Source organism: Engystomops pustulosus, chromosome 6 (assembly GCF_040894005.1).
Source record: "Engystomops pustulosus chromosome 6, aEngPut4.maternal, whole genome shotgun sequence".
Classification (NCBI taxonomy): Eukaryota; Metazoa; Chordata; class Amphibia; order Anura; family Leptodactylidae; genus Engystomops; species Engystomops pustulosus.
The window spans coordinates 13,839,162-13,860,051 of NC_092416.1; the positions used below are offsets into that span (position 1 = coordinate 13,839,162).

At 43.5% G+C, this 20,890-nt stretch overlaps 1 protein-coding gene across 3 annotated transcripts; it reads left to right on the forward strand.

The window, feature by feature from the left end:
- Positions 1-90: 90 nt before the first annotated feature.
- Positions 91-20,542, forward strand: LOC140134590 (B-cell receptor CD22-like). Of its 3 annotated transcripts, none has more exons than XR_011856360.1 (10): positions 91-229; positions 2,362-2,474; positions 4,245-4,607; positions 4,912-5,261; positions 8,532-8,825; positions 10,410-10,655; positions 12,569-12,674; positions 15,111-15,367; positions 17,669-17,702; positions 20,065-20,119. XR_011856360.1 is itself a non-coding variant. In XM_072155022.1 (10 exons), exons 5-10 carry the CDS (start codon positions 8,555-8,557, stop codon positions 20,375-20,377), a joined length of 792 nt encoding a protein of 263 aa, XP_072011123.1. In that variant the 5' UTR covers positions 92-229; positions 2,362-2,474; positions 4,245-4,607; positions 4,912-5,261; positions 8,532-8,554; the 3' UTR covers positions 20,378-20,542. The 3 variants fall into 3 exon arrangements, 1 of the variants encoding a protein (XP_072011123.1); XR_011856361.1 differs by having other exon boundaries at positions 15,114-15,367; XM_072155022.1 differs by lacking the exon at positions 15,111-15,367 and adding an exon at positions 20,318-20,542 and having other exon boundaries at positions 92-229; positions 20,065-20,139.
- Positions 20,543-20,890: the final 348 nt, after the last annotated feature.

A 20,890-nucleotide genomic window follows, 5' to 3' on the forward strand; every position in this document is an offset into this window, starting at 1 on the left:
CCTGGAGCGATGTGCTGCAACAATGCAGCACATCGCTCCTAGACAGAGACTTTCAGCTCCCTTCTTCTTTGTTGTTTCAGCGTCACAGGGTCACGTGCATTTCATTGTCACGTGACCTGCTGTGAGCCCGGGAAATGCCGGCTTCTGTATACTGCCGGCTTATCTACTGTGAGAGGAGGCTTCCCTGCCTGTCATGGGTCAGCGCTTCCCTTCACAACTCGGCTGAAAGGTATTTTCTGAGAGAAGCTAAGTCCTGGACTGGGGGGGGGGGGGGGGGAAGGGGGGGGGGGGGAAGGGGGTGTTCTCTGTCTGTGAAAGAAAAGAAGAAAAGGGGGGGTCATCTGACCTGGGCTGGGGGTCTCTAGCTATGGGGGGGTGACTGTATGTAGATGTACTGCAGGGGGCGAGGAGACTGTATATAGATGTACTGCAGGGGGCGAGGAGACTGTATATAGATGTACTGCAGGGGGCGAGGAGACTGTATATAGATGTACTGCAGGGGGCGAGGAGACTGTATATAGATGTACTGCAGGGGGCGAGGAGACTGTATATTGATGTACTGCAGGGGGCGAGGAGACTGTATATTGATGTACTGCAGGGGGCGAGGAGACTGTATATAGATGTACTGCAGGGGGCGAGGCGACTGTATATGGCTGTACTGCAGGGGGCGAGGAGACTGTATATAGATGTACTGCAGGGGGCGAGGAGACTGTATATAGATGTACTGCAGGGGGCGAGGCGACTGTATATGGCTGTACTGCAGGGGGCGAGGCGACTGTATATGGCTGTGTTACTAGGGATGAGGCGACTGTATATGGCTGTGTTACTAGGGATGAGGCGGCTGTATGTGGCTGTGTTACTGGGGGGTGAGGCGGCTGTGTTACTGGGGGGTGAGGCGGCTGTATGTGGGTGTATTACTGGGGGGTGAGGCGGCTGTATTACTAGGCGGCTGTATGTGGGTGTATTACTAGGCGGCTGTATTACTAGGCGGCTGTATTACTAGGCGGCTGTATTACTAGGCGGCTGTATTACTAGGCGGCTGTATTACAAGGCGGCTGTATTACTAGGCGGCTGAATTACTAGGCGGCTGAATTACTAGGCGGCTGAATTACTAGGCGGCTGAATTACTAGGCGGCTGAATTACTAGGCGGCTGTATTACAAGGCGGCTGTATTACTAGGCGGCTGTATTACTAGGCGGCTGTATTACAAGGCGGCTGTATTACAAGGCGGCTGTATGTGGGTGTATTACTGGGGGGTGAGGCGGCTGTATTACTAGGCGGCTGTATGTGGGTGTATTACTGGGGGGTGAGGCGGCTGTATTACTAGGCGGCTGTATTACAAGGCGGCTGTATTACTAGGCGGCTGTATTACTAGGCGGCTGTATTACTAGGCGGCTGTATTACTAGGCGGCTGTATTACTAGGCGGCTGTATTACTAGGCGGCTGTATTACAAGGCGGCTGTATTACAAGGCGGCTGTATTACTAGGCGGCTGTATTACTAGGCGGCTGTATTACTAGGCGGCTGTATTACTAGGCGGCTGAATTACTAGGCGGCTGAATTACTAGGCGGCTGAATTACTAGGCGGCTGAATTACTAGGCGGCTGAATTACTAGGCGGCTGTATTACTAGGCGGCTGTATTACTAGGCGGCTGTATTACTAGGCGGCTGAATTACTAGGCGGCTGAATTACTAGGCGGCTGAATTACTAGGCGGCTGTATTACTAGGCGGCTGTATTACTAGGCGGCTGTATTACTAGGCGGCTGAATTACTAGGCGGCTGAATTACTAGGCGGCTGAATTACTAGGCGGCTGAATTACTAGGCGGCTGAATTACTAGGCGGCTGAATTACTAGGCGGCTGTATTACTAGGCGGCTGTATTACTAGGCGGCTGTATTACTAGGCGGCTGTATTACTAGGCGGCTGTATTACAAGGCGGCTGTATTACAAGGCGGCTGTATGTGGGTGTATTACTGGGGGGTGAGGCGGCTGTGTTACTAGGCGGCTGTATGTGGGTGTATTACTGGGGGTTGAGGCGGCTGTATGTGGATGTATTGCTGCAAGCATAGTGGATTGTGAGCAGGATAATTTGTATCTTTGTTGCATTCGGTTGGGGCCTCCACCAGATTTTGCGCCCAGGGGCCCCCACCAGCCTTAATCCGGCCCTGATACAGTGTATGGTACAGGAGGTGGACAACGTCCTACAGTCAGGAGCCCCACAGTATCACCGATTCTATGATCGGGTGAAAATGTGTGATTGTGGGATTACCCTATTATTGTTTTTGTAAGGAATATCCAGTCAGTGTGCAGACAGTTTTTTCTACATATTTTTACTTTTTTTAATATTTGCCTTTACTTTAGTTTTTTCCACAACAAAATAGAAGTTATAAGAGCAAAAACCTTAAACTGACACCATGTTGGAACAATGACCCGGAGCTTTCTAAGAGGATGTTTTCTTCTGCTTCTTACTCTGGGTAGGTGGAATCTTATAGTTTTAAAATATTTATTATATTTTCATTCTTGATAAAACGCAGTGTAAGTAACTTTATATGGATCATTACTCATTACTCATCACACTCCCTACTCCTCCTTTGTGGTCCGGGGTTCTCTGCTACACCCGGTCCACGCCGCAGTAGAGTTGGTTGGGAACATCTGGCATTTTTCTAATATTTACCAATTTTAACCCCTTAAGGACGCAGCCATTTTGTAGCTTAAGGCTCAGCTCCATTTTTTGGATTCTGACTTGCGTCGCTTTATATGATTATAACTTTTGAACACTGTTACTTATCAAAGCGATTCTGAGAGTTTTTTTCCCCACATGTTGTGCTTCATTTTAGTGGTAAATTTTGGCTGATAATATTTGCGTTTATTTACAAAAAAAAAGAAAAAAAATGATGAATTTTTTGAAAAACTTTCCATTTTAGAAATTCGAAATCATTGCATTTTCAGGCAGATCGATTTACCACCTAAATAAGTTGCTGAATAACATTTCCCATGTGTCTACTTTACATTTTCATAATTTTTGAAATGTCTGGATAATTTATTTTGATGTCACGTGGCTACAAATTACTACTATTATGGAATAATTACTGTTTTGAATGAAAATTTTTATATTTTGCATTAAAAAAACCCCTATATAATTTACCCATTTTCAAACTATCAGAAACAGCTTCTAGGAAGATTGTTAATTCATAGTATTTGAATCAAAATGGAGGTGAAATTTAGAATGGTCAAATGTTGTCGGTTACATGTTTATTTAGCCCTAAAATTTACACATTTCCAAAAGATAAAAAGAGAAAACCCATCTTAAAATTTGTTATGCAATTTCTCCCGAGTACAGAGACCCCCCATATACGGCCGTTACTTGTGTTATGGGGGCACAGCGAGGTGCAGAAGGGAAGGAGCACCCTGCAGCTGCCAGGATTTTAGTTTTCTCGTTGCCCCCTTTTGAAGGCTATAAAATTTTAGCTTTTTCGTTATTGGGGCCATGTGACTGCATTTTTTTGCGGGATGAGATGCTTTTTCCATTGTTACCATTTTGGGGTTGGCATCCCCTATTGTTGAAAATGTATGAACTTTTTTGAGGGAAGGAGCAGAAAAGCATCAATTCTGTGCTGGATTTTTTACAGTTTTTTTTGGTGTTCACCGTATAGACTAATAATCCTGTTATCTTTATTCTATGGGTCGATACGATTACAAGGATACCAGACATGAATATTTTTTCTTATGTTTTACTACATTTGCCAAATAAAGACCAATGTGGGGAAAAATCTATCATATGTGCATCGCCGTCTTCCAAGTGGCACAACATTTCAAATATTTTTGGCTACGGAGCTGGTTGATGGCTTTTTTTTTTTGCGGACATTCTGGAGTACATATGTTTTTTTGATAACAAAATTTTGTGGGTTTAAATAGGTAAAAATCATCATTTTTGGCAGGTTTTTAACAGTTTTTTTTACGGCTTCATCGGGCGGGTTCAATAATTATTTACTATGCACAGATGTGTATAACAATATGAGAAAAAACAAAAACACCGGCACTGAGAAAATACCATAAGAAAGAACTTCGTATAAAACCTAAACGAGGATGAATATAAGCCTGCCATGATAAAATGCATTACCAAAAAACATTAGAATTCAAAAACAGTGAAAAGTAAAAAAAAAATAATAATAATCAAGAACTCAGCCTTTGTTATGTGACTGCTGTCAGTAATAATATTTTATAATATGACTTTTATTATTCAGGGTGTTCTGGAGATGAAGTGAAATGGACATTTACTTTCCCTCCATCTATAAATGTGGTGAAACACTCGGATGTGGAGATCCCCTGCACATTCACTGCCCCCGCTGACTATAGAGACGACCTGATTGTGTGGTATAAGTACAATAAGCTCAAATATTCAATAGTGTACAGTGAGGACCAACATCAGGTCATCCAGGACTACAGGGGGCGCACATCACTTATAAGAAATGTGAAAAACAGCTGCTCCCTGAGGATCCGAGACGTGAGATATACAGCGCGGTATTATCCGGGGATAAGTGACACCATAAATGCCTTTCATTTAAACACAGAGGAAGAAAAGAAAACTGTCCAAGTCAAAGTATCAGGTATTTATAAAAATGTCCAACCTAAACCAATGTGCTACTTTTTTACAATAATTTATACAGATTTTCTCCCTTCTTAGCAAAATATAGATTTATAGATTTTTTTTCACTTCTAATGCCCCCCCCCCATTTCCCATTTGATTTTAGAAGTAAGGAGACCACAGATTGTTTCTGAAATGATTATTCCAACAGCACCCCCCCCCACCCAGGATTTATAAATCCAGCACCTGATTGTGTGGTGCATTATTGTGATTGGCTGCTGTGTGACGTATACACATGACATATCTTTTTTTCTGGATTCTTTCAGGTTGCTCGGATTTCTCATGCAAGGATTGGGGCTTCACCTTCCCTCGGTCTATAGAGGTGGTAAAGGGATCTTGTGTGGAGATTCCCTGCCGTCTCACTTTTCCCGATGATACCCAGAGTTTTACCTTGTTCTGGTATAAGAATGTGCCCATAGGATACCCGAAGATATTCGATAGTAGGACCCCGAGTGATGTGGTGGACAAATATAGAGGAAGAACTTTCCAGGTCGGAGATTCAATGGACACTTGCGAATCAACAATGTACAAGAAGCAGTGGAGATCTACCCCGGGGTCAATGAAGATATAAACTCTTATCACCTCCATGGAAAAATCTGTAGAGTCTCAGTCATAGGTAAGAGAGGGCATTTTATATACTATGGGGTTTAAGCTTTTCCAGAATACCATTAGCCAACGATCAGAGGTTCTGAGCTGCCATGAGTTCACTATCCTTTCATAATTTGCTCCATGTCCTCAAATAAAAGGGGATCTACCCTCTCCCAAATTCCTTGACACTTTATAATATTTCCATAAAATTTTTCCTATTTCCCTGTAATCTATATTTTTAGAGAAAGTCACATTTGTATCTCAAAGCAATGAGGGCTGGGGTGAGATGGGACGGTCCACCTTGGCTCTCCAGAACCGATTGCTAAATTTGCAGATGTGGAGAGCCACATTAAAAGCAGATTCTGATCCTAAATCCCCTGCAGCTAAAGGATGAGCTTCATGGGCAGTGGCGTAACTGGAAGCCGATGGGCCCCAGTGCCAGGCCCCTGACTATAATGTATGGTTTATAGTAAAAGTTTTCTCATATGGGAAAGTGACACCTTATGGGCCCCATTAGCCTCTTTAGCTCGGTTTTGACCGCACTCTCTGCACCCCCTTATTGTGGCAGAGCACAGGAGCTAATGCCACGCTGCCCCATAGTAAATTATTACAGAGACCATATAATGAGGTCATTATATCTGCATGCTGTGAGTCACAGGTTTTATTTTTTATAAAATTCTCTGGTCCATTTACTATGATGAAGTGGGAGGGACAATATTAATTGTCAGGGTTGGGGAATAGAAGTTTGTTGGGGACCAGAGCACTATGTCAGCACTGTTGCTTTTATCACCACTGTGGGGGGACAGTCAATAACTAGGCCACTTTGGGTGATAACCAATGTTACTGCCACTATGAGGGGGCTACCACTATCATGGCTACTGTAAGGACACTGTCACTATTACGGCTACTGTGAGGGGACTACCACTATTATGGCTACTGTGAGGACACTGTCACTATTACTGCCACTATGAGGGGGCTACCACTATCATGGCTACTGTAAGGACACTGTCCCTTTTACAGCTACTGTGAGGGCACTGCCACTATTACAGGCAATCTTTGTCACTAAAGGTCTTTTACTCTATGGAACAAATTGTATTTCCTAGTGGCATCATTTCATATTCTGTGCCGAGTGACAGAAAATATTTTGGTAAAATTTTTCCACTCGGCACAGAATATAAAAAGAGGCCACTAGGAAGTACAATTTGTTCCATAGAGTAAAAGACCTTGGGGTTTTATAGTGCAAAATGTATACAAAATTTTGACAAATTTTACCATATTATTTTCTGTCACTCTGGACAGAATATGGGTTATACTGGTGTTTCTAAGCTAGGCTGTCTGAGCCTATCAGTGTGCACCTCCAGCCATATACCCCAACATGCCCTGTTCTCAGGGCCGGTTCTAGACAAAGTGAGGCCCTGGGCAAAACTAAAAGTGGGGCCCCAAAATAAAACTATTTTATGGCCAGTCACAGTCAGCAAGAGGCTCCCTTTAGTATGGTAAAACAAACTGTAATTTTGGAGAATTTTATAGGAGATAGATAGATGATAGGGAGATTTATGGGCAGCATGGTGGCTCCGCGATTAGCACTACAGCCTTGCAGCGCTGGTCAACATCTGCAAAGAGTTTGTATGTTCTCTCTGTGTCTGCGTGGGTTTCCTCCGAGTCCTCCGGTTTTCTCCCACACTCCAAAAAATTACTGGTAGGCTGACTAGACTTGTGAGGCCCATTGGGAATAGGGACCAATATTTTCTGAAAGCAGACACATTTTCAAAATAGCATCAAAGAGTTTATAGACATAGGCGCCTTCATGCAACTTTGATTCGAAATGAAACATTTTACAAAAAAATACTTAAAATTTGACTTTGATGGCAAAAAATGTGCTCCAAACAGAAACTATTTCCCTTCACATCTCCTAAATGTAATACATGGACATGTGTACAGTTCACAAATGTGCCCTATTGATATGTTCACATAAATAAATCATCATAATATCACTAACACTGTAATAACTAGAGATCTGCTTTTCAGCTACAAAATTCACACAGATCTATTATTGTACGCTCCCCTACATAATGGTAACCCAAATAAATAACTATATATCCATAAACCTCTCTAATGAGATAATAAAGTCACGTTTAGATGTCGCCGATGTATTATCCGCACAATAACAGAACCCTCCACGGATCATAAGAAGGAGAGTGAGAACCTCATAACATCGGTGTAAGTAATGGAGGATGGTGGGATTAAAAACTTTATTCCAGAACATGTGTGTGTTTTTGGTGTTACATATAACTTTATGGACATGTTCTGGGTTTGAATGTTCATTGTATCAGTTAATTTTCCCAACAACAGAAAACTATCACAAAATAAAAGGCAATAAGAGTGAAAGTGTGCTCTTAGATAGTTCTGCATAGAGAAGGGTTAAAAACATGAATATTAGTTGATATTATCCCTTATCAGAATGTAGTAACATATAAAGTGCATATTTCCATTATCTGTGAGGTGCAGCAGCTCCTGTGCGCAGCAAATGCTCCCTGTAGCCTGATGGCTAAGAATCTGGAGGGGGCTACACTTCAGGGGGCTGTATCTCTGGGGCTGTATCTCTTGTGTTTCTGAGTTTTAGGAAAATGGAGATAATAACTGTTGAACTGCCGTCGGAAGTGATATTTATATATAAAATTGGCACCTGATATTCTCACTTTTAGGCTATATTCACACGAACGTATGGGGGACGTATATACGGCCGATATACGTCCCCCATACACTCCTATGGGCGCACGGCACCCTACGGGAGCGGTACGGTGCCGCACGCGTGCGGCACCGTACCGTTCCGTACCCGGGAAAAAGATAGGACCTGTCCTATCTTTTCCCGTAATACGGGGCCGTACGCCATAGGTTGCTATGGAGAGGGGCGGGGGTGAGCTGCGCTCACCTCCTCCTCCTCTCCCCGTACACTGCCGTTGCCTGCTACGGTACGGTACGGGCGGGCAACGGCAGTGTGAATATAGCCTTATTCTGTGAGTCAGTAAGATAGCAGAGATACCACATTTTTAACAGTGTTGTTTTGCCTTTATATCTTTATATTTTTTTAAAAAATCTTTGGGGTAAAAAGTCTTTGTTATGCCATGTTCTGGAATAACAGAATGAGTGGAAATGTCCAACTTTTTAATCTCTTTTTTTAAAATTTTTACTGGTTGCAGTAGTATGAAAAAAAAGATTGAGGCCTCTCAAGTTATCAGCACATGAAGCATAGCCAGTACGATCCATGTCTGGAAATCTTCTCTTCTCTTTCTTTCAGATTCTCCACCTGCACCATTATTGATGGTATCCAATAAATATAAAGAGAATGAAGCAGTCACTATTTCCTGTTCTGTAAACCACACCTGCGCCTCCAGCCCCCCATCCATTACATGGAATAAGCCTGATATACAAGTTATTAGGAACCATGAGGATCTGGACAGAGGAATTTGGAGGATAACGTCTACATTCACCTTCACCCCTTCATACAGAGATGATAAAACACAGCTTCAGTGTACGGTTACTTTCCCAAATATGAAAATCTCAAGGCAGTCTGTAATCCTGGATATTACATGTAAGTAATCTGCACCTTTCCAGAACTTCTATTACATTTCATAATATGTTTATAAAAAAATTCAGAAATGTTCAACTCCAGTGGTTCTCATAAAAATACCCAGTATATATAATTTATGGTGGACTTGCACATCACAAAAAAAATCTATCACAAAAAAGGGAAGTATATCCTTCAAGTTTAGCCAAAGAACAAGCGCCATGGAAGCTTAATTCTGAAGGCAAATGGAAGATCTTCCTTCCAACCTCTGCTCTGATATTGTGAGATATGGCAGAGCAGATTCGGCCAATATTCCATAAGTAGTAGAGGAAAAAAATTATTTCATGCCTTGTGAGTCGGTTTTCTGGCGAGGAAGGCGTGAAAAAGATTTTGCACAGATTTCGCAACTTTTTACCCCTCTTAAACCAGTGTCTGGAAGCTCTTGATATCCCCGGTCTGCCACTTCACAGGTGTTTGGTGATGATTAAGACTGGTGAACAATGCGCCAGTCTTAGGGGCAGATTTACTTACCCGGTCCATTCACGATCCAGCGGCGCGTTCTCTGCGGTGGATTCGGGTCCGGCCGGGATTCACTAAGGCAGTTCCACCGACGTCCACCAGGTGGCGCTGAAAAGCATCGGAATGCCCTGAAATTCACCGAGCCGGGCTGAGTGAAGGTAAGCGCGTCCCAAGCGACACTTTTTTTGTTTTAAATGCGCCGGTTTTTCCGTATCCGTCGGGTTTTCACTCGGCCACGCCCCCCTGATTTCCGTCACGTGCATGCCGGCGCCGATGCGCCAAAATTCTATCGCATGCACCAAAATCCCGGGGCAATACATGGAAATCGGAAATATTCTGGTAACTCGTCGGGAAAATGCGAATCGGGCCTTTAGTAAATGACCCCCATTGACTCCATTGTTTTTCCACTACAAAAATAAGAAAACGATTTAGAAGCATGTTATACACAGTGGGGGTCATTTATCATAGTTTTTTTGTCTATTTTTGGTGCAGTTGTGGTACAAAATCTGTCTTGTGACTTTCCTTTGTGCCAAATAAGCATAGGACAGTGAAAAATCCCTGGGACATAGACCCTGCTTGAGCTAAATTCATTATTTACATAGACTAGATTTCACAATAGGACTGAATTCATGATTTGATGATTTCCGTTTTTGCGCAAACTAACACCGGCCCCCACCACTATGTTCTGTGACTTTTGATTTTTTTATTTTTTAATTTACCATATATACTCGAGTATAAGCCTAGTTTTTTAGCACAAAAAATGTGCTGAAAACCCAAACTCGGCTTATACTCGAGTAAAAAAAATATAGGTTTTACCAGGTTTTTGGGGCCTCGGCTTATACTCGAGTATATACAGTAGTTTTTTTGAGACTTTTCATACAACTCTTGCAAACAACCCACATAACATAATACACTGGCAGCAGATTTATGAGAGGTCAAAGCAGTGGAGCTCCAAAGACAGACAAAAAACTGCCCTAAGGATCCGGTCTAATGATAAATCACCCCCTAAGAATCTATAAATTTAAGCCTTCCTGATATCTTAAAGGTACACTAGAAAAAAACTGCCTTAAAGCTTTTTTCTTCTTACAGATAAACCACAGAATGTAACTATATCAGTTCTTCAGAAGACAGAAGATAACACGACGTTACGGTGCACAAGCCAAGCCAATCCGGCAGTGACTACATACACATGGCACAAGGTTGGAGAAACTAAGACCTTTATGGGAAGCGGTGAACTGATAACGGTGCAGAACGGGACCTCGGAGAAGTACATCTGCTCTGCCGGTAACGAGATTGGAACCGCCGATTCTCCAGAGTTTTATTTTATGAGTCATAGTGAGTATTAGTAAAAGTGTAGTATATGTGATGGATTTAGAAGACAAACCCCAATGGTCTAAGCCCAAGGTCATCATCAGGACAGAACCAGCAGTACTTCTGTCAGGGGCAACACACTGAGACTATCGATTTTTGGAGAGCTGCAGTAGGGTACTTTCCCTTTCCATGCAGCTATACTTGCAGATAGCATCCTCTGTCCTTCCATTCAGGATGCAGTCAGCCACCAGAGATAACCCTCCCTGCATTCAGGACTTAGGCTACATTCGCACTAACATATGCCCACCCGTCCGTAGATGAATAGGCATACGGGATGTTGGGCCGGAGAGGAGGAGCGGTGAGCACCCCTCCCTTCTCCATTGGGATGCACGGAGCATGGCCGGGGAAAGATAGAACTCTTTTCCCTGTGTACTGTGCATTACCGTGCATAACTATTTAGAACATATTGTATATATATAACCCCCCAGAATTATTATATATATAAAACAGGGTTACAGTGTTCACTTTCAAGATGTACCTGTCCATGTTGGTGGATTTGAGCTGGAAAAAAGTTTGTTCTGTATACTCGTTACGCTCAGGCAAAGTGAGCTCCGTGCTCTCCCCCGCCAGACGCTTTCACACGGTAGGAGCTGAGATCATTTGTGTCATCACAGTGTTCACTGCATGATATATAATTACTGCTTATTTTGGTACCTTAGGTACTTTGGGATGCCCAGATAACTTATATGATTTATTTTTATAGTAATCACTGAATGACAGCTAGAGGGGCCTCATGGAGGGTCCCATCTGTCACAGCAGCCATGTGGGGAGATAATTGGGACCAAGATGTCAGCACCCATGTTATGATGCCATTTTAATGCCATGGTCGGGTTCATTGCTCATCATGTGATATACATTGATATATCTGGACATTTATTGTCAAAAGAACAGAGAATGAATGAAACATCTGAAACAATTATTTCAACTAACATAATGGGATTGATTTTTCCTCTGTCGTTACTAGTTTAAAATGCCCCCTATACCCTTACTAACTAATTTGGGTAGTAAGACTATCATTTTGAAAAACATTTTGAATTTTGAAAATAGTTAATATTTTTCAAAATGTTTGCCAAATTCACCTTTTATTCATAAATAAATGCAAAAAATATCTACCAAAATTTCCCTCTAACTTGAAGTACAACATGTCGGGAAAAAACTATCTCAAAACCAATTGGGTACGTTAAAGCGTTCTAAAGTTATTATGGGATAAAGTGACATATGGCAGTTTTTAGAAATAGGGCTTAAACATAGAGGCACATATGAGCTTGGTCACTATGGGGTTAAAAAGATGCATGAAAAATTACAGTAAGCACCCACTGCCACAAGCTGCACATTATAGTTAGTTTTATTATCACTTTGTAATCCAACATGTGATGTTTTATATTTAAAGCCTTTGTCAGCTTTCTGAATACTGCCACTACTTTTTAAAACTTTATTTCACATTATCTGGCTCCCTGCCAGCAACCTGTGGTGAGTCCCAGGGAGGAAGCAGCTGCAGCCTGTGTGTGCCTGTGTTGTGTCTTAGTCTCCTCTCCTACACACTGATCATCTCCCCCCCCTCCCCAATTACTCTCATGTGTATTGAGCGGGCAGGGGAAGGAGGGGGATGGTGTGGAGTAGAGGAAGAATGTATGAGGAGACACTGGCACACACAGGGTGCAGCTTTCCCTCCCTAGAGACTCACCACATGCTGCAGGAAATGTGAAAAAAAGTTTTATAAAGTAGTAGCAGTCAGTATTCAGTATAGACTATTGGAACCTGTCACCAGCTAAAAATTACTTTCCTGGTACCAGGTTCTCTTTGAAACAATATAATTTTACATTAAATTTGATATAAACTATTGAGAAATCTCATCTTTTTATAATATTCTTTTTTAGCTGCTCCTGAAAATGAGAAACTTAACAATATTTTGATAATTGGAGGAAAAACTGGATTTACACTTTTAGGTATAATTCTTCTAGGAATTTTCTTCATCTTAAAAGGGTAAGTGCCATAAATGATGGTAGTAATTAAATAAAAAAGCGATAGCATGGAAGAAAACAATCACTAAAAATAAGCAGAACAATAAAAGCTCCAAAAAGAAAACAAAGAAGTTATACTTATCTGAGTAGCACCAGTCCCAAGCAGAAAGTCCAAAAAGTTTAACAAGTTTGCAAATTCCGTCCTGGGCTAGATATCTCCAAAGATGAGCAGAGCCGTGATTCACAGCAATTGTCTCCCCACTTCATGCAGTGAACACCACTGTTGTCCTGTTGGAATCTAGGTGAATTAGGGTGAATATAGTGCATATTATCTTAGGGTTTCAGTAAAATGTATTTATTCAAACATACTCGTAAAATCAAGAAATTTGTTCACACATCAATAGTTCAGCCCAACCCTGGGTTTTTCCATGGGTGCACCAGCCATAAGGTGAGTTGAGCCTTTTGCCTCAGGCAGCACCACTTGTAACAAGATGGGGGGGGCAGCATCAGGGGCGCAGTCACCTGCTACAAAACAGGAGCTGACACTTAAAAATAGTGTCTCTTCACACCTTGTCACAGGTGCTCCCGCGACCCATATCGCGGGTCGCTGGCTCACTCGTGTCCCTCGGTGACCGCTGGCACGGCGCCGGCACCACTTCTGTTCCCCGTTCCGGATTCCCATCTGTGGTCCGTGCATGCACGTCCCAGTCTCCTAGGGCGCGCGCGTGCCGGCTTCAGAAAATTTCAAGGGCTAGCACACTGTTAATTGGTGCTGGCCATTTTCCCAGAAGGCTATTTAAACCTGCCTCCTCCATCACACCCTTCCGGATCTTCGTGCCTTAGAGAAAGCTGTGTCTGATGCCTTGTGCTGTTATTGAGATTTCCCGTTGTGACCTTGATTCCGTTTCTGACTTCGCTCCTCTGCTGCCTGCCCTGACCTATTGCTACGTTCCCGACTCCGACCCTGTGCTGCCCGTCTTGACCTCCTGCCTGTCCCTGACTACGAGATTGCCTGCTGTTCCTGTACCTCGACCTTGGCTGCCACCGCGGACAAGTCACACTTGTGGAACGACCTGGTGGTACCACGCCGCAGCAAGTCCAACCCTCTTTGCGGCGGGCTCTTGATGATAACCGGGTGCCACTTAGACTCCGGTCCCAGGTGTCGGCTTGTGTCATCGTCCGTGGTGGTTCAGAGGATCCACAACCTCTAAGCCTGACACACCTAATGGCAGCATGGATGTAAGACACTGCATGGAGAACACACTTACTAAAAAATAACCTCAAATATAACTACTAGATGGGGCAGAGGGAACACCATTCTAAATCTCGCGTCAGGCAGCTTTTAGTTTAAGTTCACCCCTGTCCAGGGCGACAGCGTTGTTCACTGCATGTATTAGGGAGGCTATTACTCTTACCTTGCACATAGGGTTAGGAATATCTCTGATGTGAATACAGGCTTCACTATTGCCCATGCAATTCGGAGAATAGAATTATAGAACTATCTTGCTGAATCTGAGCATCTTAGTCAAGCGCAAAACAGAATTTGCAAATTAAAAATGAACAACCTTTGAAACTCAAGCAATAATATCATTTATAATGACATTAATGTATTGTATTGCATTGCATTATGTATATATTATTACATTTCTATCAGATAATAGAACATATGGTACAAATCTTTCTTCACTATTTATAGCAGAAATACCGTATATACTCGAGTATAAGCCGAGACCCCTAATTTTACCACCAAAAACTGGGAAAACTTATTGACTCGAGTATAAGCCGAGGGTGTAGTATACAGCCAGCAAGCCCCCATGTAGTATACAGCCAGGAAGCCCACATGTAGTATACAGCCAGCCCCATGTAGTATACAGCTAGCCCCCTGTAGTATACAGCCAGCCCCATGTAGTATACAGCCGGCCAGCTCCCTGTAGTATACAGCCAGCCCCATATAGTATACAGCCAGCCCCCTGTATGCCAAGCACATAAAAAAAATAAACTTAATACTCACCCTCCGGCGATATTCACTCACCTCCGATGCTCGGCGCGGCTCCTCTTCTCTCTTCTTTCTTCTCTATTTCTTCTCTAGCCGGCAGAGTCGCGTCCATGCGATCTGCTGGCCGTCGCACACTATGATGCGGCCGGCATCATAGTGTGCGTGGGCCGGCAGATCGCATGGACGCAACTCTGCCGGCTAGACTAGAAAGAAGAGAGAAGAGGAGCCGCTGAGAGCCACGCCGAGGATCGAGAGCGGCGCCAAGGCTCCGGGAGCCTGAGGGTGAGTATTAAGTTTTTTAATTGACTTGTGTATAAGCTGAGGTGAGGTTTTTCAGCTTATACACGAGTATATACGAGTATATACGGTAACTAATTCTTATGGCACATAATATTGATACATTGAATACATAAATGCTTCTGTTATTTGCCCATTTTCCACAAATAAGCTTTTATTTTATAGCAGAACTCCATCAACTCACATCTTTATACTTATGTATCCCTGACTGTATACACTTCTTTTTACCTACCACACTAACTCCAATTGGAGTACTAGAGACACCAACCAGCAAAAGAACGATGCTTGTGTGCTACTACACAGTGGGCGCAGTAATACAGCAACTCCCTATTCCCATATGTGCATAGCAATATTGTCATCGAAAAGGTCACATACCTGAGAGTAATTTAGGTGAGAAGCGATCTGCTGAAGGTGCTGATGTGGTAAGTATTCCTCACGTATAATATAGGTATACACTATCATATGCGCCAATGTAAAAGTAGTAGTAGGGTAGAGGGAGATCACCACGTGTCTGGAATCGAGACAGGGTTTGAGGGAAGCACTCTTACAGCTGTGGAGTGCGGAGTACCCTATCTAACCCTAAGAGGGAAGGGGAGAGGGAAATCCCTAATTGACCCTTGTACCTCAACACGGAGCTGCAGCCCTAACTAGCTGCCACCCCGTCAGGAACCTCACCCTATTGTCGGTCCATTAGCCCTAATTAAGGAGTAGGGAGAAGGGGGGGGGGCAGTTCATAAAAAAAGTCTCAAAATATGGATGTACAGTGTAACAGAAAAAAAGCCTCTATCAATATTGAAGGGACAATGGGCCCTAGACAGTGGAGATAGTAGGCGTGAATAGTCAAAAGGCAGATAGAGAAATATTGTCGGGCTCACACCTGGTCAAGAACCCTACATGTCATGTTTCGCCTCTAAGAGAAGGCTCATCCGGGGGATAGTAGACCAATATAGCCTGCGTCCAAACATTATGTGGGTGTAAGGATTGGAAATGGCAATGGCAGAAAGGTTCTATAAAATCTTGAAAGGGTTAATGGCAGTGGCCGGATGAAATGTCCATTCTGAAATGATAGGAAAACGGACACAGTGCCCAGACAAAAAGACACCGAAATGGGGCGCTATTGTCCGGCGGGGTGCCCAGGATGTCAATGCAACATATGGAGGGGGCACACATAAAAGCATCATGAGCGGGGAAGCGACACATGCAGAATATCGGTGCACGATCTTAGTGACTCCCCGCACAGCGCATTATACACGGACAATGCACTTACATGCACCAGGAAGAAGAAGATGAACTCCGGGGACCTGAGCGGGGAAGTGACACATGCAGGATATCGGGTGCAGGATCTTAGTGACTCCCCGCACAGCACATTATACACGGACAATGCACTTACATGCACCAGGAAGAAGAAGGTGAACTCCGGGGACCTGAGCGGGGAAGTGACACATGCAGGATATCGGGTGCAGGATCTTAGTGACTCCCCGCACAGCACATTATACACGGACAATGCACTTACATGCACCAGGAAAAAGAAGGTGAACTCCGGGGACCTGAGCGGGGAAGTGACACATGCAGGATATCGGGCGCACGATCTTAGTGACTCCCCACGCAGCGCATCATACACGTGCAATGGACTTACATGCACCAGGAAGAAGAAGGTGAACTCCGGGGACCTGAGCAGGGAAGCGACTCATGCAGGATATCGGACGCACGATCTTAGTAACTCCCCGCACAGCGCATTATACATGGACAATGCACTTACATGCACCAGGAAGAAGAAGGTGAACTCCGGGGACCTGAGCGGGGAAGCGACACATGCAGGATATCGGGCGCACAATCTTAGTGACTCCCCGCACAGCGCATTATACACGGACAATGCACTTACATGCACCAGGAAGGTGAACTCCAGGGACCTGAGCGGGGAAGTGACACATGCAGGATATCGGGCACAGGATCTTAGTGACTCCCCGCACAGCGCATTATACATGGACAATGCACTTACATGCACCAGGAAGAAGAAGGTGAACTCCGGGGACCTGAGCGGGGAAGCGGCACATGCAGGATATCAGGCGCACGATCTTAGTGACTCCTCGCACAGCGCATTATACACGGACAATGCACTTACATGCACCAGGAAGAAGAAGGTCAACTCCGGGGACCTGAGCGGGGAAGCGACACATGCAGGATATCAGGCGCACGATCTTAGTGACTCCCCGCACAGCACATTATACACGGACAATGCACTTACATGCACCAGGAAGAAGAAGGTGAACTCCGGGGACCTGAGCGGGGAAGCGACACATGTAGAATATCGGGCGCACAATCTTAGTGACTCCCCGCACAGCGCATTATACACGGACAATGCACTTACATGCACCAGGAAGAAGAAGGTGAACTCCGGGGACCTGAGCGGGGAAGCGACACATGCAGGATATCGGGCGCACGATCTTAGTGACTCCCCGCACAGCGCATTATACACGGACAATGCACTGTCGGTGAACACCGTCGGACGGCTAAGTAAATGAGCCCCAATATTTGTGATGGATATCACACAGATCTCTATAGACCTAAGATTGCCCCCCCGCATAGGGGGCTTGCGGCAATATTCAGGGATCCCAATAGAATTACGTTGGCTTCTGGCCTAAACAGATACAACTTAAGTTTCTTATCCTCTCATGTAAAATGGGAAGGAAACATCTGATTTACAGATGTTGTTTTTTTTCTAGGGAGAAAATATGTTGTAAAATGCAGAAACCTGAGGTAAGTCATAATGTAGAGTAATATCCAGTACTGAACGAGAACAAGTGAAGAAACTCGATTTTGATGATCTAGATTTCTGCTACTGAATGAAATTATCAAACTTTCAAGAACCTGGGGAGCGATCAGTGCATCATTGTTTGTCATGTTATGACTTTCTCTCTCCAGTCTATGGGGGAATTTATCATAGTGCATCTAATAATATTAATCTTTATTTCTATAGCGTCATCAAATTCCATAGCAATTTACACATCAAAGGGGACAAAAACAAATAACATTACAGAGGACAAACAGTCATATGGAACAATAAGAGGGAGGGCCCTTCTCACAAGAGCTTACAGTCTATGAGGATGAGGGGGTGACACAAGAGCTTACAGTCTATGAGGATGAGGGGGTGACACAAGAGCTTACAGTCTATGAGGATGAGGGGATGACACAAGAGCTTACAGTCTATAAGGATGAGGGGGTGACACAAGAGCTTACAGTCTATGAGGATGAGGGGGTGACACAAGAGCTTACAGACTATGAGGATGAGGGGGTGACACATGAGCTTACAGTCTATGAGGATGAGAGGGTGACACAAGAGCTTACAGTCTATGAGGATGAGGGGGTGACACAGGAGCTTACAGTCTATGAGGATGAGGGGGTGACACAAGAGCTTACAGTCTATGAGGATGAGGGGGTGACACAGGAGCTTACAGTCTATGAGGATGAGGGGGTGACACAAGAGCTTACAGTCTATGAGGATGAGGGGGTGACACATGAGCTTACAGTCTATGAGGATGAGAGGGTGACACAAGAGCTTACAGTCTATGAGGATGAGGGGGTGACACAAGAGCTTACAGTCTATGAGGATTAGGGGGTGACACAAGAGCTTACAGTCTATGAGGATGAGGGGGTGACACAAGAGCTTACAGTCTATGAGGATGAGGAGGTGACACATGAGCTTACAGTCTATGAGGATGAGAGGGTGACACAAGAGCTTACAGTCTATGAGGATGAGAGGGTGACACAAGAGCTTACAGTCTATGAGGATGAGGGGGTGACACAAGAGCTTACAGTCTATGAGGATGAGGGGGTGACACAAGAGCTTACAGTCTATGAGGATGATGGAGGACACAAGAGCTTACAGTCTATGAGGATGAGGAGGTGACACGAAAGCTTACAGTCTATGAGGATTAGGGGGTGACACAAGAGCTTACAGTCTATGAGGATTAGGGGGTGACACAAGAGCTTACAGTCTATGAGGATGAGGGGGTGACACAAGAGCTTACAGTCTATGAGTATAAGAGGGTGACACAAGAGCTTACAGTCTATGAGGATGAGGGGGGTGACACAAGAGCTTACAGCCTATGAGGATGAGGAGGTGACACAAGAGCTTACAGTCTATGAGGATGAGGGGGGTGACACAAGAGCTTACAGCCTATGAGGATGAGGAGGTGACACAAGAGCTTACAGTCTATGAGGATGAGGGTGTGACACAAGAGCTTACAGTCTATGAGGATGAGGGTGTGACACAAGAGCTTACAGTCTATGAGGATGAGGGGGTGACACAAGAGCTTACAGTCTATGAGGATGAGGGGTGACACAAGAGCTTACAGTCTATGAGGATGAAGGGGATGATACAAGAGCTTACAGTCTATGAGGATGAGGGGTGACACAAGAGCTTACAGTCTATGAGGATGAAGGGGATGATACAAGAGCTTACAGTCTATGAGGATGAGGGGTGACACAAGAGCTTACAGTCTATGAGGATGAAGGGGATGATACAAGAGCTTACAGTCTATGAGGATGAAGGGGATGATACAAGAGGTATAAGATCTTGTATAATGGTCCAGCCATTCTTTAAAAGGGAATGGAATAAAAATAATTTAATTTAAAAAAACGCTGCTTCTTATACCAGTCTTCATCTTATAACCCCTTACCGATATGTGACGTAATAGCACGCCACATGCCGGGTGCAGGTGCATGGAGAGGGCTCACGGGCTGAGCCCTCTCCATAGCCGGTAAGTTTTTGCAGCCAAAATGCGCTTGTGCCAAAATCCCGGGGCAATGCAGCGCACAACGGAAATCATCGGGAAACCTGGCGATAATGCGCTCCGTTAACCCTTAGTAAATTAGCCCCACTAATGTAGATACTGATTTGGAATGCTGTGTAAACTTTGTATAAGATGTAAAACTTACATAATCTAATATTTGTGTAAATATAACAAACTTTAATAAAGAGAATTCTGGAAAAAAAAAAAAGAATAATAAAACACTGCCACTAGAATTTTTTTTTTTTTAATTCAATAAAATGAAAAATTTCAACTTGGGGAAGTTTGTTTTTAGATTCTTTTAAATGATTTGGTTATTTTTTCTCTAGAGTCAAGAAAACACAGAGCTCACTTATACAAGCCTCCAAAGGGGAGAAGTGGGAGGAGATTATGATACTTTACAGGTAGTAACATCTTATTCAGTCTATAATGTATCTGTAGTCATTGTATTAAGAATACAATTGCAAAACAATATTCTATGATGAAAAATGTTACAAATCACAATGGAGGAGGAAGTCAAAATGGACTAAAAAGAGAACTGGGAAATGTATCTGATTTCTAAAAGTTCTTCTCTCTTTTTAGGTTGGAAACTCAATTAATTCAAGACCTTTTCATGCTGGTTCTGATTATGTCAACGCATAGATGTTCATTTTAAATGTAAAAAAATTCATTCAGAATTGATTGTGAAAACTGGTCAAGAAGAAGATGGAAGAAGTGATGGCTGTGGGCACCATTAGACTGGAAAATAGATCGTGTCACACGGTTTTGGTGATTTATAGACGTTACAATTAAAATATTTGCTTCAGACATTGAGATTCCAGTTTGTGCTGTTATAGGTCCATGGTTTGTGCGACATGTAAGGGACAACACTCGCAATCGGTGCCAGCATGGGAAATGATATCTCCTTGTTATTGGAAAGACATACCATGGGGAAATAACTATTTGGTCTCAAGCCGATTTTGCAAGTCTTCCCACTTACAAAGAATGGATAGGTCTGTAATTTCTATGTTAGGTCACTTCAACTGTGAGAGACAGAATCTAAAAAAAAAATCCAGAAGATCACATTGTATCATTTTTAAATAATTAATTAGTATTTTATTTCATGAAAAAATATTTGATACCTTAGAAAAGCAGAACTTAATATTTGGCACATAA

Bases quoted from the DNA above. Each gene is read 5' to 3' on its own strand.
- LOC140134590 (XM_072155022.1), top strand. From the start codon at position 8,555: ATGGTATCCAATAAATATAAAGAGAATGAAGCAGTCACTATTTCCTGT. The intron at 17,703-20,064 runs GTAAGTCATAAT...TTTTTTCTCTAG, and splicing joins GTAAAATGCAGAAACCTGAG to AGTCAAGAAAACACAGAGCT. The intron at 20,140-20,317 runs GTAGTAACATCT...CTCTCTTTTTAG, and splicing joins GAGATTATGATACTTTACAG to GTTGGAAACTCAATTAATTC.